Below are 27,711 nucleotides of genomic sequence, written 5' to 3' on the forward strand. Positions count from 1 at the left end.
GCTTGTCGAGGTCTCCTGGATTAAATTACCAGTGAGACATTTGCCATGAACTTCAACAGCACAAGCCTTTGGTTGGGAGCATGCAGTCCCCTTCCCGGGAGAGGGGAACTGCTCTCTGCTTCTCGCTCTTGGGGTCAGGACCAAATGAGGGACACTTAATAGTTTTTAATACGTGGGAAGGAACTTTGATTCTGTCCGTCTAAAGACTTTATGGGGTTTGTAAAGCAATTAAGTAGGGCTTAGGACACTGTTCTCCCAGATAAAAAGGCCTTAGGACAGAAAATAAACACACTGTGTTACTGTGAGTGTTAGTGCTGTTGCAGGATTGAGAGGTTTCATTTTGTTATTGGCACTGTGCTGATGCAATTTGGGGTAAAAATGTACTGCGGATAGTGAGGTACTAGACCTGCACATAAAATATTTCTCCTCAGATATGAAGTGATTAGAAAAATAGGAGTCATTCAGCAATAAGTTTACAAAGTATTTCAAACTGCTTATATGGATTATGATGTTTCCAGTTTTCTGAAGGACAGGTGGGACTTTGTGTTGGGAATAACACATGTATATTCTTTCTGGATCATACAAAACTTGAGCATCTATTTTATAAATCTGCTATGCCAGGCTGGACATACTTCATATAATATAAGGTGTGTTTAACATTGGGTAGACTAAAACTGAACATGTACATATTAGGACCTATCATTTTTAATTTTTTTACATTTTCTGATTGCAGTGATTACAGAAATTAGGATTACAAAAGCTACTCTTACAAACCATCAAACATAACTTCTGACTAGAAATACTGACCTTGACAGTGGATGCAAGTTCCTTGTTTACAGAACTTGCCTCTGTTGCACCACTGCATCAACTACCTCTGATTTAAATTATCTTTCACCTTTATTTTTCCAAGTTCTGTATAGAAGGCTGTATAGAATTGTTAAACAGGAAGACAGGAGCTGCAAAGCATCCTTAAAAGGAGACTTGTAAGCTGAACTGTAGAAAATTAGTTAATACCCTTCAGATGCTTGAAATACAAGTCTTAATATATGGCCTATTCAGATTGTAGCCCAAGAAATGCTGATCAGAATTTGTAGCCTGAAATATTCTATATCTCTATTGCAAAATGTTACTGAAGGCTAATGTAAAGAACACAGTTTTAGTTTAGAAGCTGATCACGAGATGAAAGATAGATGGAATCAGCTACAGACTGTATGAGGAATTCCTCATGAGAAATTAACGGTAAAGCTTTTAAAAATCTTTCATGCTTTGGCTAAAAATATTAGCACCAAAAAAATTCTTCAGGGTGATAGAGTCGAGGTGGTAGCTGCAGAGTGATCAAAACATAAAAGAGGCACATTTTACCTTTTTATGGGGAGGCCTCTTTCAGACCTGCCATATGATGGATTTGAAATGAAAGTTTAATGGAGTCTCAGTTTCTCGGACAGCCATCTTTCTACAGCTTCATTATTAACAACGATTTAATCTTACCCAGCTCTCTTTTTCTTTTTCTGAGCTCTTGATGATTCATTTATTTTATTTGTTTAGCAGCAATATAAGATAAAATACTCAGACCATAAAGTTAAGGAAGCGTTCCATATTAAAAACCCATGGAAAACTCCAGTAAATTTCGCAGAAGCATTTACTCCACAGTTTTTTTTAATTAAAATGTAACAAGTGTAAATAGCCTGTAAATAGTGGGAGTGGATTTCATGTTTAACCTGCATGCAATAGGATGTGAGCCATGGGTTTTCTTCCCAGCACTGTATCGGTAATGATGATGCCATTTTCATGGCTGATGTCATCTAGAATATTTTTCAACTTATGTTCACGGTATAGAGACTGTTTTGTTAATGTGTCAGAAAATGAGACCTGGGAAACAAGTGGATGTATGATAGCTCTTGGGAAAATAAACGTGTAGTGTTAAGTAAAATCCAGTTTCAAAATGCGTGAATACGTTTTTACAGGGTCTGATCCAGAGCCATTAATGTAGTTGTCCTGGTCGTTGCCTGAAGACTGATAAAGTTCCCCACTTTGTCTAATGAGCCATTGCTTTTTCATTAATGAATAACAACAGAAAGGATTTAGAAGAGACACGAGTACGTGAGACATAAGTACATGATGCTGTCTAAGGATATTTACAAAATTTATCAAATAACCACAATGAAATCACCTTCTATAAACAATTTTGTCAATATTAATTAAATTAAAAATAGTTCACGGGGGAAAAAGACTTTGCATCTTGCAACTTCACAAGGCAAGGACACTGATAGTGTCACTGTCCCTTCAGCCAGCATGTTCTGTTCCGAGTTCTTCTCTACTGGACTGGCTGCATCTTTATCTGTAACTATGGGATTTTCTCAATACAGAAGGTTTTCTTTCAGCAAGGGGGTACTCAAAGAAGAGTAATGAAGCGATTGACGTGGTTTCTGAAATGTGGCAGTAGTGCTGCGCTTAGAATCACTAATTTATATAAAAGAACAATGATACTTGCAGTGTGGTTCTCTACTGCTGTCTTTTTTTGTCTTAACATAATGCCCCTTTACGTTGCTGTTCTGTGACTGTTTCTCAGCACGCAGTCACACGGATGTTCCTCTCCGAGAGGCCTGCAGCAAAAGCAGCAAGACTGCATCTGTTGGTTAATTCAGTTAATTCGGATGTCTGGAATATGTAAGAACAATTTAAGTTTCTTCTCTAATATGTATTACTTCGGAATTAATGGCACAAATTTAATTTCCCATCGTTTAGGCCATGTGTGTAGGCTTTTGAAGTTTTTCCCAGCAGTATAAATAGTTGTTTATAATGCTGAGAGCATTTTAACTGGATATCACAGTTGTTATGACAGGACAAGGAAGAAACAGTCTCTAGAATAACTAGGTCCTTGACTGTAAATTCTGTAAGTTCAAAGCTCATACCTTGAATTTGCATTAAAAAGTAAATTGCCAAGCAATATACAGCCAAGGATGTCAGTAGATTTTGTTGTCTGTTTTAAAGTCTGTATTTAAAAGCAAATTCTTTTGTAATAAAATTGAAGGTCTAAGTAAAGCTTTTCGAGAAAGAATCATGTCTTTTCTGTGTATTTAAACAATGTCTGATACGGTTTCACCCTCAAGGTATTACTATATTTTAGAATATATGAGTGTAATATTGCACAAAATTATGCGCTATGCGGCAGGACCTTAAGGGTTTCAAATTATATTCCCATAGACAGATAAATGAAGTAGGAACAAGAAGGAACAGGAGCACCTAGAAATCAGTGACTTGCCTATGATGACAAAGGGAATGCCCTGCACAACTGGATATTGAATCCAGATTTTATGCTTCCTTGTCTAGTATATGATCTGCAAAGTCACTTTTCCTAACACAAGAGATCCTACTGGCATTTTCAGAGAGCTTTCCTTTCCAAACAGTGCTGCAGATCAGGGCTCTGCAGATGTTCTGGGAAAAAAGTTGTGTTCTGAGAAGGAAATGGAGGCGCCAGCCAAATGGCTTTGTGAAGAATAACTGGAGTATTTGGCAACCCAGGATATTCACGTGTTGCCAAATTGTTTCGTTCTTCTGCATTGTATAATGTACTGATTTTCTGTATCCGCCTCTGTGTTTGTTCTGTCTAAATGATGAAATAGTCAATTCACTGGAGAGGAAGCGGAGGGGAAAATGACTTCCTTGGATCCCGCTGTGGTCAGTGTGTGCCGCTGGCTGGCTGACGGGCACACGACAACCTATGGGAAACTGTTGAGAAAGTTTTCCAAGCTATCTTCGATTTTTCTTTCTTTTCTTGCAACATAAACATACCAAATGTTCTGACAAAGTTTTCTAAGCTTTTTTTTCCTACCTTTTTTTTCTCAAATATTAACATAAGACTGTTCTTTTCAACAGCTACACAGGTTGTCCCCTGGCCTCAGAGAACACCCAACAGTGTAATGCAGCTTTGAGGATTTGAATGTATGTATTTGAAGTATGTGAAGGTGATTTACTCTGATCAAGCTCCTTGTGTTTCTGTCCCCATCCTCTACAGCATTGCGGAGTCGATCAGGACGGTCCATCATCAATGGAAACTGGGCAATTGATCGGCCTGGGCGATATGAAGGTGGTGGGACAATGTTCACTTATAAACGCCCAAATGAAATCTCCAGCACTGCAGGAGAATCGTTTTTAGCTGATGGTCCAACAAATGAAGTCCTGGATGTCTATGTAAGTTTCTTGATTGAAAAAAAAAATGTTCCGTTCATTGTTAACACGTAACTCTAAAATTGCATTCATTACCAATATTTTGTTACTGGTTTGTTCCTTTAATTTCGAAACATTATTTTTGATATTTTACTATTGCTTGCTGTTGCTCCCATCTTGCTCCAGATCGTAGGAAACCTAACTGATGAGAAAGTCTTTTTCTCTCAGACTTCATTGATCAAGTAAACCCCGTTTTATGTGTTCAGTAAAAGAGAGATAAAGCATACAAATATCTGGGCCGGGGGCAGGGGTGGGTTCGGAACTGGATTTTCTCAGGATACCTTCCTGCTTAAGAAAATTTGGCTTAGTTTAATTTTAAAGTGAACTGAAGCAAATATCTAAATCAGACAAGGCCCCTCACAGGGTGATACTGTTTCAGTTTTCTTTAAAAGAAACACAAGTCCAAAAAACTATAGGATGTGGGATTTGAAACCGAGCAGTTTTAATACAAAACTGTGCTAGGAGACCATAGATAATAGCCATTTGAGAAAGGAAGAGAGAAGACAAGTTGTGACTAAGAGGGGAGAATCATATTGAAAAAGCTGTTTACATCAGGTGGAACAGGTTTTACTGCATCATGTTGAAATAGAAACTATAACTGGAATTGATTACAACTTATTCAAAGATAAATGGTGTATTCTGAGATTATACACTTTCACACGGTGAAGTCCATTCATTGAAAAAGCTAGATTAACTGCTAAGATGGTTGTTTGATCCAACTACAGCTTTTTTGCCTTTCAGTGCTATATGGGGTGGAAAAGTGAGTGTGCTGGGTTGTTTCATGGAAAAATGAATAGTAAATACCCCGGTTACTCAGCTGGGAAAAGTTAGATGTTGGCAAAGTTATTCTCCATTTGCTATACGGTGTATTAATAAAGCAACGTAATAATTATGCAAACATTACTTCTTTTTTGATAATTTCTGATTGATTGCAATGTAAGACTGGCAAAAGCCTGGAAGATTAAATGTTTGGGCTCCTAGATTCTGCGATGCAGACTCCATGTTTTTAAAATATATGTGTCATTGTGTAGGATGCTGTGAGCTGAGGTTTGGTTTAAAGTTTTTATTGTCAGCTGATTGATGCCTAATATGTAATGATTTATCATATTTTAATGTTTTAGTTTAGGCTTAGCGTCTTTTTTTTTCTTTTGCAATGAATATAAGAAAGCTGGTGTGATGGGCACAGCTTTATCAGTTTTGCTCTGTGGCTGCTACTGTGGATTGCCACTTCTAATTTGACTGGACTCTTACCTGAGATGTTTCTTGTAGATATGAGGAATACTACAACTCATTATAAGCTGATAGTTTAGTGTCTTTTTCAATGTAGTGTGGAAAGATAAAAATGGATAGTGCTAGATGAAAGAAAATCAATCATCAGTATGACTCAGTCTCTCTTATGGGTTTGAAATTTGTAGCTATGCAGATACAGATGTCATTTTTCAGACTTTGTCTTGCAGTTCCTGACTCATGTAATTCTCTTTCCATGCATACTCATCATCTTTATGCTCTGTGTGGAAAAATGAAAAGATTTGCAGATGGGAATTCCAAATGGCTTTCCTTCCTTTTTCCTGAGATAATGCTATCTTTCTTCCACTCTAAAAATGGAGGGGAAAAAGCTCTCTAAATTAGAGCAGGTTATAATTAGCAAGATAAAAAGAAATGCAAGTTTTGTCTAAGTGTGAAGTATACATTGCTATGAAGACTTAGGTCCACTAACTCAAAGCAAAACTGTTGTATAATTCCAGGTATTTCTCTGCAGGAAAGCTGTGACAATATATTCATAGGGACTTCATCAGCTAAGCTTTTTATAAAATATGCCTTTCAGTTGTTTTGAGAAATGTGATGGAAAAAACATGGGAACCATTGGAAAGCTGTTCCTGGAACCATCTTAAGAACGGGGTCCTGGTTCTGCTGAAGTCAGCTTCACAGTGCTCAGTTCTCTTGGGACCAAACACAAAGGGGGTGTATTTTTTGGATAACGAAGTTACATGGGAAGGATCAACCCTTACAAAAAAATATTACAGGCAATGCATTACTAGATGGTTCAGAAAAGTGCGTGATCTCTGAGGGACAGAGTTTTGAGGAACAGCTATTATATTTGGCAAGGAAAAAGTTATTTCGACACAAGGAAAAACAAAGGTCTGAACCCGTAGTTGGTGTTGATTGGTGTGATGAATTTGGTGAAACCTTGAAACATAAGTGTGCACTGCTGGGACGTAAAGCCGTTGGCAGAGCATGACTTTCTTCTTTTTGACCCATGGTTTGTCAGAACCACAGAGCTAGTACAAGCTCTGGTGTTTGATCTTGTGGCGGGGGGGGGGAGGGATTTGTTTGTTTGTTTGTTTTTAAAAGGTACTTTAAGTGTAATCTGAGGCTTCTACCAGACCAATCTCCACAAGGAGTTCAGAACTTCTAAATCAGCAGTGTGCAGTGTCAGTAGAAGCAGTACTGAAGTAATCAAAGCTCAACAAGTGAAATTAGCAGCTGATGGCATCTCAGCATTTCTAGTGTGAGCATGCTCAGGTTGTCAGCAGCAGCAACATAACATTATACAAGCTGGTTGGGTATGGAGTGTGCTGCTAACAGTTTTAAAAAGTTTTAATAAAGTCGTATCTTGCTCAAGCCTGACTGCTTAACCAGGCACACCAGAAGCGGCACTGACTTGCAGCGGTGTGCCCATGTCAGCTCACGTGGCCTTGCGCAGCAGCGTTGTGGAACCCCTCAGCTTCATTTTCACATTTAAAGGAGAAAGCCTTATGGTTCCCACCTGCGTTTCACCACAAACACCTTGACAGAGTGGTAGTGACTAGCTGTAAAGCAGTGGGAGTCTGTCTGTACTTACATTACATCTTTATTCAGTTGAAAATTAGCGTGGGTGGATGCAGGAGGGTTGCACGGGTGCCCTTCAGCTGCTGCAACCAGTTTGTGGGTCTTTGTAATCTGTTCACTTGATCTTTATTGAGCAATGCTTATGGTGAGAGTGGCACATTAGTCGTTTTAGCGAGTTGATTGTTGAGTCTCCATTGAGTGCTGCAGAGGTAGCTGCGTGGCGATGACAGGAACAGTTTGATTTGTGAGACAGTGCACACAGAAAACATGTATGTGCTGTGCAAATGTGCTCCGTCCAAGCACAGCTGATAAACCTTAAAAAAGGCAGTTGGCTGGCTTTGTAGATTAGGGTCTGTGGTATGTATTCTTCTCTACTTATGTTTCCTTAAAGGTATCTGTCAAGCTCCTTCTACTTGACGATGTTTTGGTGACCGTAGGACCATCTCTTGTGCTGCTGAGGCTGGTGTGAGCGGAGGCCAGGCCGGGGCTGGTGCAGCCCACAGCCGCACGTTGGCCCGAAGCGTGTCAGCTTTACATTTTTCAAGAAAGATCTAGAGAAATAGATCCTGTGCCATCACAAGTGACCTCAGCTTGCAAAGGCAGTAACCTGTATTTTCTTACTTTTTCCAGAAACAAGTATATTTTTTTTGCATTTTTTGGAAGCAGGCATTAACCCTTGTTTATATCCTGACCAATGATAAATAATGCTACATAGCTGATCAGTTCAAGTACATATTTAAGTATTAGTAATATAACAAGTGGAAGAACTGAATATATGGCTGTTTTTCTTTTTAGATGATACATCAGCAGCCTAACCCAGGTATACATTATGAGTATATCATTCCAGGAGACAATGTCATTAGTCCTCAGTTGCTTGCTCACAGGAGGCCAGGTAAAATGCCACTATTTCCTATTATTAAACATATTTTATTACCCAGTAAGCTAATAGAGAAATTAATACCATTAAATTCGGCATAAATGCTGCCATTCATTGGGAGAGGCCCAGAATTTCACCCTACATGTTGAAAGAGAAGTCTGCATAGGTAATTCTGTGAATTAATACTGGCAGGGATTATTTATACTGTAGCAGGGACTCTGGTCACATGTTTCTACTTCCAGTAACAATTTTGTTGTAAAATGTTAACCATGGCTTTGCATGAGCTGGAGTGTTAAAACTATGCCTCAGAAATGAAGTAGAACATGATTTTTCTCTTCAGAGTTTGAGATAATTTAAAACAACCATTCACAGTTTCTCTTTCCCACCTGGAGAGGATCAAACACAAAACTGTTGCCTTCCCAAGCTAGAATCTGGACAGCTCGTGCTCCTGAGTCATGGGTATGTGCTGTGTGTACTGGTGTGGAGTTCTGAAGGGTAGTACAAAATTTGCAAGCGAGTTTCATCCTACTTTTAATGTTTGTGACTTGCCTTGACAAATTTCTAAGTGATTTGTAGTCTTTCCAAAAAAGAAGCAGCTGTGCTGTGACATGCAGAGGCACAGAATCCAGAGCATGGTACAAAAAAAATTGCTTTGGGAAATTTTGACACTGGCTGCATTAACTCTACAGTGTGGTTGGAGATTCTTCAGTTTTTAATGTATTTGCTAGCTGAGACTTGGTTATCTTAGTTTAAAACAGCAGAATCTTTCCAGGACACTATTAGGAGGTGTCTGCACAGCAGATTAAAGCTGCTTTCAAGTTTAACGATGCTCCAGTTGTGATAGTTAGTGTTTGAAAACAAAGACTGATATTTGCAATTGAGACCCATTATTTTACTTTTTTGTTGTTGTCCATCATCAGGGGAGCCCTTGAATGGTCAGTTAGGAATGCCGGAAAGTACAAATCGTGAGGATGAGGATTTGCGTAGGGAGACAGACGCTCTCTCTGCACAGTCCGCTGGAACTTTTCCAGTTATTCAGCTAGGAAGATTTCCCGCTCATCAGCCAGAGCACCAGGTGCCTGCTGTGCAACCACCAAGACAAAACCGAGAACACAACTGGAAACAGATTGGGAAAACTGAGTGCACGACTACATGTGGGAAAGGTAAGTGCTTCATACACCATGCACAGAAAATAAACGACACACAGGAGGGTTCCGGCACGGGAGAGGAGCAGCAGTTTGACTATTCAGCAGCTCTTATATGCACAAAGCATTGCTGGACCTGGTGTTTTCTGTTATCTTACAAGCAAAAGACATGTCAGTACTATTATGCGTGCTTATATTAGTACTTAAATCAGTAGAAACAACAAAATTTAACATGTGAAATATACAGTATGTAAATTAAAAGGGAATCTATGGCATTCGTCTCTGAAAGGAAATATTTCAGGATTTTATGGCAAACTGCTCTCACACCCTTAATACACAGCTGCTTTCCTCAACATTCTTTGGCATTCTTTATCCTTCCATTTGGCCTCTCCAGCTTTATCATATACACCCTCAGTGCTTGCTGTGTCTTTGTCAACAGATTTCTGATCTTTACGGGAAGGTTTCACAGGGACTCCATCAGCCATATCTTTGCCTCGTCGGATGTTGCTGGAACAGCAATAACATGACTTTAGAAAACTGAGGTTTTCATAGGGCAGAAGTGGGAAGGAAGAGGGATGGAAAGGGACTGGCAATTAGTGAGCCTTTCCTACAATGCCATGCTGTACTTTCCGCTTCCTAAGGGCTTCCCTTAATACTACAATGTAAACAGTACAGCATTCAGCTCTTACATCTGGAAATTTTGGATGAAATCTTAGTCTGTATTTCGTGTTGTTAAATTACGCATTTCCTTTCTGTATCAGTGTTGGATGCTACTGTTATGGCTTATACTGTGGAGTCTTTTGCAATATGTCATGTAATTTTCTTCTTCATTTCAGGGTCACAGTACCCAGTTTTTCACTGCGTCAACAGAAAGACTCACGAAGAGGTATCTGAGAGTTACTGTGACAGTAGCACCAAACCCATTCCAGAAGAGGAAGCCTGCAACCTCTTCCCATGTCCAGCTTTGTAAGATAATACAATTTAAGTCAAGTGAAATAAGCCAATGTCATTGAAGTTTTGCATATGGAAGAGGCTATTCAGTAGGAAACTAGTTTGAACTTCTAAGCGCTATGCATTTTTATCATAAAGCCTCGTGGATATATTTCCTTAGTTGTTGGTGACCTTTTTCCCCTTCACAGAGGGCAATAGCATTCAGAGAAGACAAAGGGAAGTTGGCAACAAGTGAGTGTAGTAATTTCTCAAAATGTGTGTGATTTTTCAGGCATGCACACTAGATATGGTCTCTCTGTGCATACACTTTTTCAACTGACAGGCTTCTGCACATACCTGTCTAACGAAGAGGCTGTGTAGGTTGTATCACTCCACATTGGATCACTGTGCTCTAGTACCCACCTGTTCATTCCATGGCGTTGTATTTAAAAATGCGATTAGGCTGATAGTGCTCACAACGGCCACCTCATAAATGTCACCTCTCTTTCCTGGAATTCAGTATTTCTTCAGTTTGAAGCCTGGATTCGGAAGCGATAGTCCTCCTTTCCAACACACTCACACAACCAGCTCAGCTGTGATTTCCTTCTACAAAGACACTTGCCATCAGGAGATTGTGACTTACAACTGGCTAAGCAACTTCTTTTAAATAGGCAAAAAAAGTGTCAGTTCATCCAGAGTACATACCAAGAAGCTAAAAGGATTAAACCCAGTTGCCATTATAGCAATTTTATTTCAGGTCAGCAGCTGTGTGTTCCATCTCTACTGTGGTTACATTCTTCAGTTCCCTTTAGAGCAGCAAGTGGCCACTTCTTATCCCATGGAAGTTTCTAGTGGTTTAAGTGCTGGTAACAGTGTTAGAGATGCCTGACAAAGCAATTTTCTAGGCCGTATTAGATACTCAGGAGCTTCTGAAGCTGTTTACTTGGAATTTTCTTCTCACACCAAGCATTATTCTCACCTTTTTCTTTCTAATAGCTGTATTAGTTCAGCTTCATTTGTTTACACAGGATAACTCAAGAATATAAACAAAGATAGGTAAATATTTATTAAGAAGAACAGAGAGATGTTGCTTGCTCTCCACAAGAGTTCTGAAATAAAAATTGCGAACAATTCAGATACTTCCCGTGTTTGTGTATGTCTTCATGCTTGAAATAAGAACGGAAAGGGGAAAATGACATGTTTATACAAAAGTGATTAAATAAATACAGTGAAATCTTGGAATGAGAAGCATATATCTAAGGATTTTTTTCATCTCTAAAATTAAATGTCATTCACAGCTTATAATTTGCTATTTCAGTTTTACTGATGAATGGATGCCTGGGTGCATTACACGATCTTTGTGGAATTGTCATTTTTAGAGACTTTTCTGCAGAAAACTTCTATGCAACACATCTTAAATTTTGGGGAAGTGTCATTAGAGCAATAATATAGATAGATACTTTAAAAAAAAGAAAGGTATTAGTGGCTTAATGTTTCTAATATGTCGTGAAACCATGACTTGTTCAATCTGTATGCATGCTTATTATTAACAATTACAGGTAGATTGGTTACAGGTATATAACATTGTCTTCATAAAGGATTAAATTAAGCATGCAGAGACTTGAGACGTTATTTTTTAAGATTCTGTACCAGCATCAGAATCATGTCATTTGGGTTCTGTCAAGACAAGTATTAGAGAAATCTTTACTGAAAAAACACCTTTCTTTTTTTTTTTTTCCTTTTCTTTAGCTGGGATATAGGGGAGTGGTCTGAGTGCAGCAAAACTTGTGGCCTTGGTATGCAGCACCGACAGATCTTATGCCGGCAAATGTACGCCAATCGTACCCTGACAGTTCAGCAGTACCGCTGTCATCACCTGGAGAAACCAGAGACAACCAGCACTTGTCAGCTGAAGATCTGCAGTGAATGGCAGATTAGGACAGAGTGGACTTCAGTAAGTATGATGGATTAATGTGGGGCATGAAGCCTCAAAAAATTAAGTGAACGGTTGAAGAAATAGCTGCAGTCTGAAGATGAAGTCTGCAAGGTATCTTACTGTAGGGAATATATTTGGCATGGTAAATAACTTCAACCTGTAAGACATGATTAAGCGTAGCAGACATGATTAAGCATTTGAAAGCAAGGAAAAAACAATGAGACTGCCTTTGGAAGCTTTGCTAGGTACCCTTGTAGGCAGGTGCTGCAGTCTTTAATTTTCAAATTCCCAGGGATTTTCCTCTTTAATTCTAGAGTGTTTACATGACTCGTCTAAATATTTCATGCATACGCAGCAGAAAATTGTTTCATTCTTGCTTTTTAATCTCAATACTTCACATCATCAGGCAGAGATATCAATAGCTGTCAGCGTTCTCTAAGGTTGAAGAAAAGAGAGCAGGAGAAGGCAGTCCTCTGTTCTAAGAGGGATTCAGAAGTTGTTTTTCTTTGAATTTCTCTTGCTTCGTATCTGCTTATAGGTCAAGATCAAAATTATGCAGAATATGTCAGCCTGCTATTCAAATACCAGCAGTTCATTTTTATGAGGTGCAGCATGGCCCGTTGAAGACAGGGTTTAATTTTATGTTTTCCAAATGTATCTGCAAAGTATACTGTAGAATGCTACAGACTGAGAATATGATTTAAAACTACTAATGCATTTTTATTCCCTATTCCCAGCAATCTAGAGTAGTTCTGTAGCTTCTGTGGATGTGTTAGCAGGAATTAAGGAGCTGTACGTTCCCAGCTCCCTGATAAACCACTGTTATTCTTGCACAGAGCTCTGATGCAACCTCCCTTGTGTTACAGTGTTCAGTGCCTTGTGGAGTGGGGCAGAGGACCCGGGATGTAAAGTGCGTCAGCAACCTCGGAGACATTGTTGATGATGAGGAATGTAACATGAAGCTGCGGCCAAATGATATTGAGAACTGCGACATGGGTCCCTGTGCTAAGAGCTGGTTCCTCACAGACTGGAGCGACAGGGTAAGGCTTCTCATTTTCTTCGTGCTGCCAAATCTTCTAAAACAACTTAGGTGCATCAGAATTAAAAAATTTACATCTGTACAGCTATAAGAGGAGTGATCTTATTTTCCATGTTTATTCTTGATCTGTGAAACAGGCAAGAGCAAACAAAAAATAATTATCCCAAGGGCATCTTGAGTTGTGTTAGATACAAGAATGCATAGAAAGGGCAAATGTGTGGGTACATGACCAAACATCTGGATTTAGAATTGGCTCTGTGTCTGAACTTGCCAAAATATCAAGTGTACTGAGATTTATTATTCTGCCTTGCTTAGCCCTGAGTTTCAAGATTCAGACTCTAAGATTTTCACTACTGCTTTTTTAATGGGTGGAGGTTTGAGGCCTGATGTCTGGGTTTAAGTTCAAGCCATAAAACAATTATTCTATAGCTGTGAAAAGAAGAACAGCTTTGTAAACTCAGGCAAGGTTAATTCAGACTTTTGTACTTTGTGAACAGGGATGTATTTTTTTATTGCAATGAGTTAGATTCTCCATATGAAAGCAATAAAAACAGTGGAGATTTACCTTGTTTCATGATTGAGCTCAGAGTTGTTGTTCAGTAGTGATATTTATACGCTTTCATTAAAAAACTTACAAACACAGGCTAAGAAAAGCCTGGTATTTTGGTCCCTCGTGTGGGGGTGTGTGTATCAATTCCATCTGTAGACAGGTTGAGCCTACAGTCTGTAAAATCCTGATTGCATCTCCTTTTTCTTTGACTGGTTGTTTTGGCAGGCAAATAATATAATTTATCATTGAAGGTGTAAGATTGTATTCATAACTTTGTTGATTCATTATTTGGATGACTTTGAGGTAGTATCTCTGAAAGCTAGGGATGTCCGGCTCATAGATAATGCATTCGTTTGGACACAGAAGATGTTCTGTGTTTTAGATGCAGAGATAGTGGATGAACTTCACAAATAGGACAGGTACCTGGTATGTCACGTAATTTTTAAAAGGCCGATCAGGCTCGTGCTACAATTAAAGGCTTGCCAAATTTTCAGCCTCTAGACAACTCAAATAGATATTTATAAAGAAAAATAAATTATACACTAATAAATCTTTGTTGTTGTTGTTGTCATTTGAACTTGTTTTTCCAGTTGCTAGTCACACAGTGTGTGCTCTTCCATAGCATGGACTGGAATTTATCAGGTGAAGTATAGGTATTAGTGCAAATGGCAAAGTCTTTGCTGTAGGGAAAATGGCAGTGCCTTTTTTTTTTTTAAGCTTATAGAGCTTTTCTTTGTACAGTGCTATTACAGTGATATTTTACAAGTAAGAGAGAAAATAAATTCTACCCTCAAGGACATCTTTCTTGAAAAAGCCGGCCCAGCTACTATCAGCTGGTGCTGTTCCACCACATAAAGCACACACACTCCAGTGAAGACTCTAGCATCAGTGTTTTCTTCATTGTTCTACATTGATATTTTGTCCTCCGCGGAGTTCAAAGTAGTTTTTGTAGCTGAAGGTTATGACCGTAGAATGTTGTTATGCTTCTTTGTATGTATTAAATGAGAAGTGAAGCAGGTAATGTGGAAATGTTGGAATTTTTTCTTACCACAAACATTTTAGGATCAGAGAGTAAATAATTCATTTTGTTACCTTCTCAGCTTATGTAAGTGTACAAATTAATTTCTTCCAAATGCTTGCTACTGCAGTTGGCATTATTCACCATCGCTTCTGCCAGCAATGGGTTTGGAGTTTGTTTCACAAAGAGAATGGAAGGAACAGTTTATTTCAGGAAAAAAGTAGGTTTGGGCTGCAATGCGCAGAATCTTCTAAGGTTCACACACACCTTATAATTCGGATGTTCAAAGGTTTAGTGGCAGTGATTCCAGTGGAAGTCAGTGGAATATAGGAGCAGTCAATAGCTTTGCCAAGTCAGGCCTTTGGCCATTAGCTTTCTTATTGTGCCTTGCGAGGGCTGTTTTTTAAGATCCGAAGTCTCTCCTTCTTTGTAGAGAAGTGTGTTTCTGTTGAAAGACAAGAGGAGAATTCTGTCATGGAATGGAAATGGGCATTCCCAAGTATATGGATTTCGCATGTGTAATTTCCCCAGTCAATTCTTTAAAAAGTACTTTAAGCCAAGCCACACTTGAGCAATGAGCATAGATCAGTGATGGGCAGCCACAAATCATAGAACAGAATCATTTTGGTTGGAAGAGACCCTCAAGATCATCGAGTCCAACCGTTAACCTAACACTGGCACTAAACCATGTGGTTCAGGTAAGCAGCCAAAGTTCAAATGCTTAAAGAAAGCTTGTTCAAACCTCTCGAGTCTGCAGAACTGTGGTGGAAATCTCACAAGAACAGACCTTCTTTGTGAGATTTATTACATGCCTACTTCAAGTCCCAGCTGGAAATACCACAGAACAGTCTTTCCCATTGTATTTTGACATTTCAGCCATGGCTAGAAATAAGAGGTAAAAGAACTTATCATAACTTTTGAGAAGGCTGGAACTCTGAAATGGTTGAGTTCAAACTTGGTTACCGCTATAAGAGGAGGCCTGGCCTTTACTTTTCTGAACCCTGTTTGCAAACACTTAATGTGAATTGTTGCACATGCAGCAAGTACAGATTTCCAGAGGCCTGTCAGAGATTGGTTAGGCACATACTTTCTCTTTCAGCAAGGGATATATCAAACTTCTATGTCTGGATTTACATGATGTATGGGGCATTACAATATAGCCTTGGTTAATTAGCGAAACATCAAGAAAAAGCACAGTAAAATAAAAATTACAATTATCTTTGCTGCCAACAGATGTTAAATTTCAGGATTTGATAACTGCGGTATATATTTGTGCAGAATTCGACAAGGGTATTCTTTAACACAGGGAGAGGAAGAGCTGAATAGTCACACCTGAGTTTTAAGAAAAGGACAGGACCTAATTTAGGATTGGCAGAAAGATTTTGGGTTTTCTTGTTTTACTGAAACCTTGGAGAGTTTTAATTAATGCAAAATCATGCTAATTGCCTTCATTTTCATTAATAGTTTTGGTGGTTCTGGTTCTAAATTGGAAGATTATAGCATTAAACTTCCCTAAATGTAATTTCTGCAATACAACAACATATGTGCACTTAAAAACCTGCGAAGTACTTACAGAGTTGTGTGTATGAGTTGTGTCTCCTTCCCAGGGTGGGCTGCATGGAGCTTCACTCCATAAATAACACTCGGCTGCCTTCTTGCCATATTCTCCCATCTTGTTTTCCCAGAACGTATTATGTATTTTAGGCCCACCTGTTTCCTCTCATGGCATTGACCTTCTTGGATTCAGTTTCTGTGCAGATTGATTCTTTATACATATAATTAAGCCTAAGTAATTTTTAAAAGCCCTCCACGTTCCTAAAGCAATACAGTCCTTGATTTGAGTTGTTTTGATGAAGAGGTATCGGAGTCCATTGTATGTATGTTACACACACACTTTTACCTGCACAGCTCATGAGTTGTACGGCCACCATCTGCGCACTGGTGGAACATGTAAAGGAAGGAAAGAAGGAAAACAAATCATCCTTAAGAAACAAACTCTTGTTTTCTGAAAAGTGTATGCTGAGTTGTTTTTCTTTAAAGTAGATCTAAACACCATATTCTGATATCCTCCAGGCTCAGTCTTGAGAGAAACATAAATTTTTACTCATTTCAGATTGCTGCTAGAAAATTGTAACCTGTAAAGCGCGACTCATCTTACTGTCTTTACATTTGTTGCTTTGTCTTGAGTATAAGTAAGAGAATTAACTGAAGTTTCATGGCTTTTTCTTCTACATGGTATTTAACTCCTTTGGATTATACAGAGTCTGGACAAACTTTTGTGATATTTTAACATGCTTTTGTAGAATGATGACTTCCTATCTCATAATTCTCTTAAGATGTCAGACTGCATTAAAACGGCGGAGTTCCACCAAGCTGGATCCATTAAGCAGTAGAGTAAAGCTGGTGAACCTTAGTGAACTTAGCAAAAAAAATGGATTGATGGGAGCAGATGAGATTCTTGCAAACATTTCACATGACTGATTCTTTGACAGCTCTAATTGCTGGAAAGTTTCTTCTCTTATGGGTCAGAAGTGGGAAACTGCATTCTCCTGATTTACAGCAATGGGAGACTCACGAGTGTTTCCTTCCAGCAAAGTGGAGCATTCCCCTCTTGCATTTTTGTTTATTCCTCATTGCCATCTTCTCTGTTCATTTGTTTCTCATTTTATGTTTAGAGCATACTTAGAAAAGAAGCCAAAATACAAACAATTCTTAGATGTTAATGAGATTCTGAGGCCAAAATAAAATCTTGGGAAGAAGAAAAAATGCTGCACATCAGGGAACAAAATCAAAACAGGTCAAACCCATGCTCTGGATTTCACTCTTCATTAAAAGGAGTAACAGCAATGCTTTTGTAACATCTTCCATTAGAGAACCGTAGTGTGCTTCGTAAAAATTAACGCTTTATTCCTCACAATCCTAAAGCATTACCTAATGGATATAAGTGGGTTGACTAGTCAAATGTGGAACTGCCAATGAATATTGTAGCTCACGCTCTTCTTTCACTGTTTTTATTTACATCTGGATGGCACATGTAAAATCTCCTGGGTCCTTCACAAAAAAAAAAAAAAAAGAAAAGAAAAGAAAAAAGAAAAAAAGAAAAGAAAAAGTCCCTACAGCTTTCAAGGGAAGTGATATTTATTGTGTGAGCCCAAGTAGTGAAGAAGTCTGTTTCCTAATGTTACTTACTTCAGAGAGCATTAGTAATATGTAAGTACCAACTACATATAAAGAAAGTAACAGTGCATATGTAGAAGCAATCATGATCCAGCTGAGGTTTCCAAAAACTCTTAAGACCGTATTTCAAAACTTTTGTTACCTTGGAAGGATACTATGGATCTGCTAGACTAAATACAGGGATGGTTTGACTTCTGATCCAGCACCTACTGTATACATAGATGCACTCTAAAGGAAAATAACTTAAATCCAGATACCAGAAAGTGTTTTGGCAATACATAAGGATATTTCTGACCAGCCCCCCTGCTCGCAACAGTTTTATGTCCTTTGAAAATCTGCCCCTAGTCTTGGAACTGCAACACAGTTGAGTTTCTGAAATACAATTCTTAGTTTATTATTGGGAAAACAAAGGTTACATAATCCTTCTAAAATCCCTGCTGAAAGGGATTTTCTCAGAGTAGGTCAAGTAATGCAAAGGAGTTTCATAAATGTGTTTCAAACATAGGTCTTCATTTTTATTTTTTGCAGTAGTGTAACATCAGGAGGATGATTCATAAAAAACTTCACTATCTTGTGGGGCATAATTAAGATGATGAAGGTTAAAGTGTGGTAGACAGAAATCCTGCGCAAGTGGGGATGTTTTACTGGAACTCGATTGGTTGTTGTTTAAAAATTTAATTAAGGGCAGCAGTGCCGCTGAGACCTGCATGAAAGGACTCTGGAGTTCAGATAGACTTCCTGCTGCCTTCCTTGCGCTCTGTTGCCCCGGTTGAGGGTAATGAGTGGGCCTGGCACATCAGTGAAAGGGAACTGGCACTGTTGAGGGGGTTTTTTTCTCTACCATGCCCTGTGGCTGTGACTGAAATTCAGGCTTCCACTTGCAGTTTTCCAAGTTTGCAGGAACTGGCCTTATTTTCCTGGGCTGCTGTTACAGTTATTTCTGACAGCTATCAGAGCACGGGATTAGGGTGGGTTTTTTAATTTTATTTTTAGTTTCTAATGGAAATGGAAAGCTTCTGAAACTGAACTCATGAGGGAAGGACCTCAGGAAGAGGAGAAATGGCATACTCCTTAAAACGCGGGAGGGTGTTCCACAGACTAAGGTTTCTGAGGGATTTCTGCCAATTAAAACAAGACAGTGAAACAAAATATCTTTAATAATAGGACCAGAACAGAGAAGTTGCAGCTTGTGAAAGTTCCTCATGTCATACAGTGTTAGGTTATGGCAGTTACTGTGCATTAATGCAACATATCAATGGCACCAAATTGAAAGCAGTGGGTGTGTCAGTTGTGAAAACCAAAAGGATTCATTATCCAAACGCTTCCTACTCCCTGCCTAGGGCCTTGGAAATCATGGCTTTCACATGGAAGATTTTTACTGGAAGGAAGAAAAAAACATGAAAACCCGAATACTTAACGCAGAAACATTCAGGTTTAAGTTTGCTTTGTAAATCCTTTGAGAGTAGTTAATCTGTTGTAAAATCTTGAGCAGAGGGTGGGACACCCCTATACCTTCCCGTTTGGTATTTCCTTTGTTATTTGATATGTCAGCCTAGTTCGTGCATAATCATTTAAAACATAAGACTATGGAGATTTTCTGGATGACTTTATAGACTAAACTTGTTTCCAGCTCTGGTTTGTGAAGCAGAAAAGCGAATTAGATTGTCAAATGAAATTCACTTAGAAATAAGAAAAGTATTTGCAGAGTATATGCATAGTTCTCTAGGCATAATATAATTTAACATACTTGCCGAGAATAAAATATTAACAGCCACAAAATGTATTTCCGTACAGTGGGTTTGAAAGGGAGCCATTTTACGGGGCTCAGCTAAACAGTTTACCTAGGAGTGGACTGTTTGAAATGGGCTTAGTTTAGTTTTAGTTTACATAGACAGGAAAATGTTCGCTACTAGCGCAACTTACATCATTTTTGTATTTTCAAGTTTTTGCCATTTTTACTTTGAAAAGACCTCATTAGCCATCAAATATGGTTTGCCGAGGAGTATATTTTACATATCTGTGTGGAAGTGGAAAATTTTGTTGTGCTCCACAAAAAAAAGTTCGTTATGTTACTTATAGGCATCATTTCAGAGAAGCTTAACTATTCAATCTTGCAGATGGAGGAAGAAACCATTCCAAACTGTGAGCAATTTTTTTGCTGTTCCTATGGAGTACATAAGCATCTCTTTAAATTCTTAATTTCTAGTTATTTCAAAATTGTATTTTGTTTGTTAAAAAAACAGCTTTTAAAAAGTTGAGTAACTTTTTTAGTTTTCTAGGGATTCCATTTCAGTAAAGCTTTGCCTTTCTGTTTGGACATCTTGTAAAAGAATCCAACTTGCTGATAGGAAAGATATTTTTCTACACTGTATAAATAAAACTTCTATAAATATAACGTGACTGTGTTTCACACAAATAACCAGTATGCTTCAGTGCAAGTGAGTAAAGAGTAGTTTGCAACCAATTGTGCCTTCCATCAGTTGTGTCTCTGAGAAGATGAATTGCTGCTGCTTAATCCTGTTACCCGTAGTGGGGCTGTCACGGCATCTGCCATTCTGTGGCTGCGCTGCGGGATGTGAACCCTTACATCGTTAGCAATGGGAGCCAAATCAAGCTAGTGGGCAACTCTGTGTCTCATTACCAGTTCTTTGGATCATTCTTACTTTTATTCAATAACATTTTTTAAAAACGCTCCAATAGAGAGTTTCATTTGTTCGCAAGAAATGAACTGTTCATTGTGGAAGCAATACACAGTTTCTCCTAACTAATTACCTTGTCTGTTAAAAGTAAAATCTGAAATGTCAATCAAATGTATCTTCATATACTACATATTTATTTGTGGTTTTCTTTGCATGTGTAATGTAGCTGTTTAAATTCAATTTATACATATCTTTCAGTGAGCTGCACATGGGGTTTTCTTTATTTTAATAGTCTAGACATGAAATGACAAATGCATTTTGAAAGAAAAAGAAAGGGAAGATTAAGAAAGAACTAAACAACAGAAACCAGTCTAACAGAAGAATTGATTATTTCCCTGGCATGTTTATGTTTTTTAAATAGTTTGATGCCACCCAGAACAGTGGAATATCAGAGACTTTCCTACTGAAGTAGTTGAATGACCAAACTATAAGGGCATAAATGGAATTTATCCTGAGTGATTTATGGATGACATGCATCCTGTCTCCAAATATGTGACTTAAGAATCTGCCTATCACTGTTTATTAAGATCTTTCACAATTTAGCAATTCCAAGTTGAGAATGGTGAATGTTAGTTACTGGGAAGTCATATCCTTAGCAAGCAACATTGAATTTACATAAACTTCTACAGCCACCTCTTCTGCTAAAACTATTTAACATCTTACGATTGAAACAGCTTGGGCAATAATTAGTGGTAGTTACAGTTACTTGCTGAGGTTTTACCTCAATATTTTGAAACCAGCTGTCAAAAAATTTTATATTTTTCTACTTTATCGTGCTCTCATACTTTGTCAACTCATTATACGGAGGAGTTCCAGGGTGCGCTATGCAGTCATTTTACGGTAGTGCCGCAGCCCTCGGGGTCTGCCTCCCCATGTCCATTTCAGCAGTGTAGGCGTTCACCTGGCTGGCAGCGGGGACTGTCAGAGGAGAAACTCGAAGAACAGTTCAAAGGCTGAAATATGGCTGCTTATTGAAATTATCCTTTCTCAGATCTATTAATTGGTATGCAAAAAGATGAATAAAATGAAAACTGAAAGAATTTACAGACAGGAAGAAGGAAAAGTAAGAAAGCTAATAAAAAGCTGTAAAAAATTAGATTTCTTTCTTCCCTAATCCTTCAATTTCTTTCATTTGTGGCTGTAAAAGGTCAGGTACTACTTGTAGTGTATTCAAATATATGAAACTGTAAGATTATTTGCTACAGCTGAATTACAAGTAAAAATAATCGACTTTGCATAAATTAATGTCATTTCATGATTGTTGCTTCTCCTCATGTCATCGTGCAGTCTGGAGGACAGACTGATGACCATGTTCTGTCTTTTGCTCCCCAGTGTTCTGCAGAGTGTGGTGCCGGAGTCCGAACGCGTTCAGTGGTTTGTATGACAAACCACGTCAGCAGTTTGCCTCTGGAAGGCTGCGGCAATAACAGACCCTCAGAAACAACTCCCTGTGACAATGGACCCTGTGCTGGTAAAGTGGAGTGGTTTGCTGGGGGCTGGACACAGGTAAACTCTAACACGTGTATTTGTTTTCTGCTGGTATTTTAATTTTTAAAGTGTATTTTCGTGCAATCAAGATGTGTGCCGTAAGGTATTTCTACCTCTCTGTGGAATACTTGGATGTTTTTTTCTTCTGTAGTTTGCTGAGTTGATGTTCAATACTTTTCAGCACCTGCTGGTTTTTTACTTTGATGAAAATAAGATTTTGCTCTTGTCGTCCTCTGTACCTTCATTTTTATTTCTCATCTACTGACCCAGTGTTTTCATAAAATGAAAGATAACAGAAAGCTGCTTAGCATATTCAGGTGACTGCTAAAGCAACAGATTTGTGCCTTTTAAAGTTTAGCCTGTGATCATGCATACCTGCAGGGATATATATATAGCGAGAGAATTTCCAAAAAATAAGTAAGACAGAAAACAATGGCTAAACCCAAAAGTTAGCTCCAGTATTGCTGTGCTGAAATTTGTGATAATGGGTGAAAAGAACAAAATTTGGTTAGTGGCTTCTATCCTGATGCTCTTTCCTCAAGGTAACTTCTTCCCTTGATCCCCATCTCAATAGTCCTCATTCTAAATGAATGTTTCAGAAGCTGTCAGCTGGTGCCCAGACAGTTCTGTCCCTTTGCGTGGGCTCTCAAACAGCCTCAAGAACCTTGGGACTGCTGGCGCCAGCACTTCATCCAGCTGGTATGCAAAGGTCTCTTGGCTGTGCTGTTAACTCCCTGTATTTCAGATTCCGAGATCCCTCCACATGATAAGGAGTTGGGAATTAGACTGGTACAGCTACTACTATGCTAATGCTTTTAGACGTAAGTGGTAATTATTTGCACTGTATAAGAGTAATAACAAATTCAGATTTAAAACATACTTAGCTGCTGTTCCAAGGACAGATAACATCTGGGCCTTGTTATTGACACCGCTTCATGCAGGGGAATAAGAACTTTGTATCCATGCTTGCCAGGACAGAGAGAAGCCTTTAGTAAGGTCATCCCAACTCTCCCCTTTCTGTTCGGAATAAGAAAGTTTCCATCCTTTACAGTTTCCCTTTCTTATAAGCTAATTCGCCTTCTCTCTTTGCATGAGCTTGAATTGTTTGATGCATATCAAGGGTACAGATCTTTGCTGTATGTTATCTGAAAGAAGTGTCTGACAACACCTCTTTTGCTGGCCAGATCCAGACTTCTAAACACCAAACTGAGAGCCGACAGCAGAGCAGAGCAGGAGGGAGCACTGGTGGATGACCTTCCGTATTATCCTCCACTAGAGCTAAAGCTGAATGTTAAGGTTTTGTCTTTCGGAGGAGCCGTTAGAAGGGACAGAGATGTGCGGTGTTAAAGAAAGTGCAGTTATGTTCTTTTCTGTAGAATTTATTTGGGTGCATTCATCTCAAGGTTCTTAGTTCAGCCCAAGGTTTTTGTGGGTATCTGGTAAAGGGATCAAAAATTCCATCCAAAATATTAACGAAATCCCCGCATTTAATAACATTTAATTGGTTTAGGCTAGAAAAAGCCTTTGAAAATCATAGTCCTTTACACAAAGTAGAAACCAATATGTTGCTGGAATCACCTTCTATAAAAACCTTTTTACAAGTGCCAGGAACAGTATTGTGTGTGTATTTAACCTTTAAATGGGCAATAAGAATCTGTGTGAGTCAAATTTGCTTTTTGGTACTGGAACCGACACTGTATCACATCGATACTTGCAAACATGGAAAGAACACCCTGGCAGATCAAGGCATTTTCTAAAAGCCACACAGAATGTGGGGATTTGTAAAGCTGCAAAACGGTGCTCTAACCTTGTAACCCTCAGAGGTTCAGTGCAGTGCAAACAATCCTGCTTCAGCAAAAAGCAGTAACACTGTTTATGGAGAAAGTAAGTTATGCTTCTCTTTTTATTAGAAAAATAACTACCAGTTTCTTTCTGTAGTTACAGGTAAAACTACACTTTCGGATTTCTCCGAAAAGCACACTTACAGTCATATGTCTCCATAAAAATAATCAGAAATATGTTTTGCGTCTACGGTACCAAATTTGTACTTCACACAAGTACAGTTTTAAGCACTGTAACCATTTTTAAGAATAAAAATTAAATACGTAATACACCGACACTTACAGTCAGTAGTCAGGTGATGAATGAAGTAATTACTACATCCTTCAGCCTTTCTTGTCCTGGTTACTAACTGTGACTGCTGGCTGTTATAGTACTACATAGAAATAATCCAAGATTTATCTAGGCTACTACTCTGCTTCTGAGAGATAAAAGCCTTACCACAGGAACTTAAGGAATACTTCACTCTTTTCTCTTCAAGTCATTCACATGCCAGTGATGGAAGGAAAGATACAATTAAGTTTATTTTACTGAGGAAAGAACATATGAAAGTAAGGAAATGGATTTTGGATGTTAGTGTCTAGGTATGTGTCCAAGAATAGGGAATAAGCGTAACTTTACAAATTTACCTGGTTTAGTGTTAATTTAAAATGCAAGTATATGTGTGTTATGCGTGTGTTATTTTATTTCAGAAACAAATAACGTGGAGCAACACGTTACTTTGGAAACAAGTTGAAGGACATAAGTGGAATAACGAATTCCACCACTTTTTTTTGTTCTCTGATACAGTGCTCTAGTGAATGTGGCAGTGGAACTCAACAGAGAGAAGTCATTTGTGTTCAGAAAACTGAAGGCAATTTTGATGTTTTGAACCCCTATGAATGTTCGTATTTGGAAAAACCGCCCAGCCAGCAATCCTGCTACCTCAAACCCTGTGGGTCTAAGTGGTTTCACACAGAATGGAGCACAGTAAGTCTATCATGCTTTTCTATATCTGGTTTTGTTTCATGTGTCTTTCTGTGTATATTGAAAGGGAAAACCATTGGGATAAAACCGTCGATCACAAAATTGACTTTATCTTGCTCAGGAATGATACTAAACAGAAAGCATACTCTTTAGTACCCAGTGAAGCTTAGCAAAGTTAAAAAGTATCTTAACCAGGGGGGTGCACCGCATAGTTGCCTTTTCATCACTGATCTCTTCTTCCAAGAATCTTCTGTTTTATTAAGTTGCTTTACCCCTTAATGAGACTATGTAGTGCACTAAGAAGTTCTTTCAGACCTCTAGTTTCATTAAGACTAAGGAGCATTTAATAAAGAATGAGGGATGTATTCAGTTTTACCATAATACTTTACTGTAAACTCTTCACTATAATACTTGAAACTTTGCTGAGAGAAAACTTAATACAGAGCTTCATAGATGTTCAGTTTCCCCTGGAAGTGGACCAGCTACATTCACCAGTGCCACAAAATGCTTTGGTTTCATCTGTCGTTCCATCATTTACTGTACCTGACAAAGCTTTCTGGATTAATACAAAAAAATCTACATTTTTCTCCTAAATGAAAATCAGAAAGCTCATTCTTGTCTTAGAATGAAAAATGATGTGAAAATTACTTAGATGACATCATATCTAATGCAGTAACTTACACCTTTCCTCGAGCCTTAAATCAACTTCAGAACGACAGCACTGAAATGTGGAAGCACCTCCGATGCCTTCAGCTTGAGTTCCCTTAGTCAGGACCCCTTGGAAATACCTCATCCACATGACATGAGAGAGAAGTTATTTTGGTTTTCCCTTTTACTAAATGCTCTATTATTTGACTGGCCTACTGGCAGCACGAGAAAGCAGAAAAGAAGGTAGAAGGGTTTGTGTATAGTGTGCTGTATGTAACATCTAAATTCTGTCTTGGTTCCATTTTAAATGCTTAAGATCTTTACAAACCTGAACTAAAGTTCTTGTTGGATGTGGGATAATTAGTATTCTATACAGCTGTGTAACAAAAGTAATTATATTAAAAACCACAAGTGTTCTATGACTGTGACCACAGGGCTGTGTCTTTTCTGAGGTGGGGAAAGGTTGTACTTAAAGATGAAACAGCAATTTAGGAACATATTGTTGAGACTATTTTAGTTAGTTTGCTACCATATCTGATTTTATGAGAGTGATAATTTGGTTTTGCCATGTTAGGAAAAGAAATAGTTACATCCAAAAAGCCAGAAAGAAAACATTTGTACTAGTTTGGGACTGTTAAGGTTTTAGTCATTATAAATGACCCAGATTTAATTAAGTTTGTGAGCATTTAGGTCAAACTGGACAGTGAGCCACATCTCAAAGACCTCACTCAGGCAAAATTCTTGAAGTCAACAGAGGATTTGCTTCAGTGTGGGCAGAAATGTGTAATAATTTGCTTTAAAAATACCATGACAAGCAAGTACAGAAGTCTCTGGCTTTATAATGGACTTTGAAGGAGCACAGAAATATTTTCTTTAGAAATTCAAAGAAACCTGTAACGCTTAGAAAAACTGTTGTGCTGCAAGAAGTGAAAAATAATTGAGCACTAGAAAAAAGGCAATTAAAATTATTCCTGATTGTGTATAGATGGAGGAAAAAGGGCAGTGGAGGGCAGTACAGTCAAGTAGTACAGTTCAGTGCAGGAAATTCTTAAAGTAAGAAATGTGAACACTGTGCAAAAAGTACATTTAGGAGATACATATAAATAAGCAGAGAAGAACAAGACTAATTAGAGAAGCAAGCAGCTAACTAATAAATTCAGAAAAGGAAATATTGCAGTGTGCTTTCAGTTGCATGGCATCTACCATGTTTACTTGTCCAGTTATTGCCCCCATGGTAAAAAATGTTTTTGAACCTTCAACAAAATTGCACCTGTATGTATAAGGACTTTATGGTGAAGTTGATAAAAAGCTACAGTGATACCTGGGTCTGGCTTCAGGGTTCCCATTTTCTTCTTGCTGTATTTGCACATCTCATATGGTCTTCATGAACTTCAGCTTTTGTGTTTCAGTGTTCCAAATCCTGTGAAGGAGGATTTCGGGTTCGAGAAGTACGATGTCTATCAGATGACATGATAGCCAGTACTCAATGTGATCCACAGCTTAAACCTGAAGAAAAAGAACCATGTAACACACAAGATTGTATCCCTGAAATAGGTAAGGAAGAAGCAGCTTCTGTTCTGACAGAACCCCATCTAGTGGAGAAGATATTTAATAATCTTGCAGAGGTTTGAGAGTATATTTTCTTTATCAGGTTCAGGGTTTCATTTTTACACAAAATACAGCTCTTTATGGTGTAAGAGTAGGTTTTCATTTCTGATTAAAAACGTTTTCCTTGTAACATGTAAGGAATTGGCTCACTTTTAAAGTCGCTGAGAATGTGAGAAATGTGCTCCTGTGAAAATGGTACACATAGGGTATTTTTATGCAGCCTCCTTGTATTGTCAAAGTCTTCTCTTGGCAGAGTCTTGAAAACAAAAAGAAGAAGATCATGTATGATATACTGCATTTGGTAACAGGTTCTGTAAGAACCAGTAACATGAAACTAAGACACTAAGGGTGATTAAGCAATTTTCTTTTATATATAATAAACATATACATACACATAATTTGGCATTGGAATTAAGCCATTCATCACATACAGATTTGATTTTAATAATAATGAGAATGACTACAGAAAGGAAGATGCAAGTGTTTAGAAACAGTTTTATCTCTTACAGTCTAAAACAATTCTCAGTTGAGAATTATTCTTCAGCATAATTTAAGATTACTAGATAAAAACCCTGGTATAGAAATATTATTCATATTTTAATTATGTTGGTGTTGTTATTTTTTATTTAAAACAGGTTTGTACAGAATTGCTCATTTTTACATCTGCTATTAGGGTTCTGTCATTCAATCTTTTTCTTAACACCTCGGTTTCTGTTGTCACATACACAATCATCA

At 38.2% G+C, this 27,711-nt stretch overlaps 1 protein-coding gene across 5 annotated transcripts in view; it reads left to right on the forward strand.

The window, feature by feature from the left end:
- Nucleotides 1-27,711, forward strand: part of THSD4 (thrombospondin type 1 domain containing 4) — a 285,606-nt gene that overhangs the window by 251,185 nt on the left and 6,710 nt on the right. For all 5 annotated transcript variants that reach the window (XM_065641502.1, XM_065641500.1, XM_065641501.1 and 2 more), the window contains 9 exons: nucleotides 4,016-4,191; nucleotides 7,852-7,948; nucleotides 8,854-9,096; nucleotides 9,915-10,044; nucleotides 11,758-11,962; nucleotides 12,811-12,984; nucleotides 21,760-21,933; nucleotides 24,544-24,723; nucleotides 26,778-26,922. In XM_065641502.1, coding sequence (XP_065497574.1) covers nucleotides 4,016-4,191; nucleotides 7,852-7,948; nucleotides 8,854-9,096; nucleotides 9,915-10,044; nucleotides 11,758-11,962; nucleotides 12,811-12,984; nucleotides 21,760-21,933; nucleotides 24,544-24,723; nucleotides 26,778-26,922 — 1,524 coding nt within the window. The remainder of the gene's footprint in view (nucleotides 1-4,015; nucleotides 4,192-7,851; nucleotides 7,949-8,853; nucleotides 9,097-9,914; nucleotides 10,045-11,757; nucleotides 11,963-12,810; nucleotides 12,985-21,759; nucleotides 21,934-24,543; nucleotides 24,724-26,777; nucleotides 26,923-27,711) is intronic.

This window comes from Caloenas nicobarica, chromosome 10, assembly GCF_036013445.1.
Source record: "Caloenas nicobarica isolate bCalNic1 chromosome 10, bCalNic1.hap1, whole genome shotgun sequence".
Lineage (NCBI taxonomy): Eukaryota > Metazoa > Chordata > Aves > Columbiformes > Columbidae > Caloenas > Caloenas nicobarica.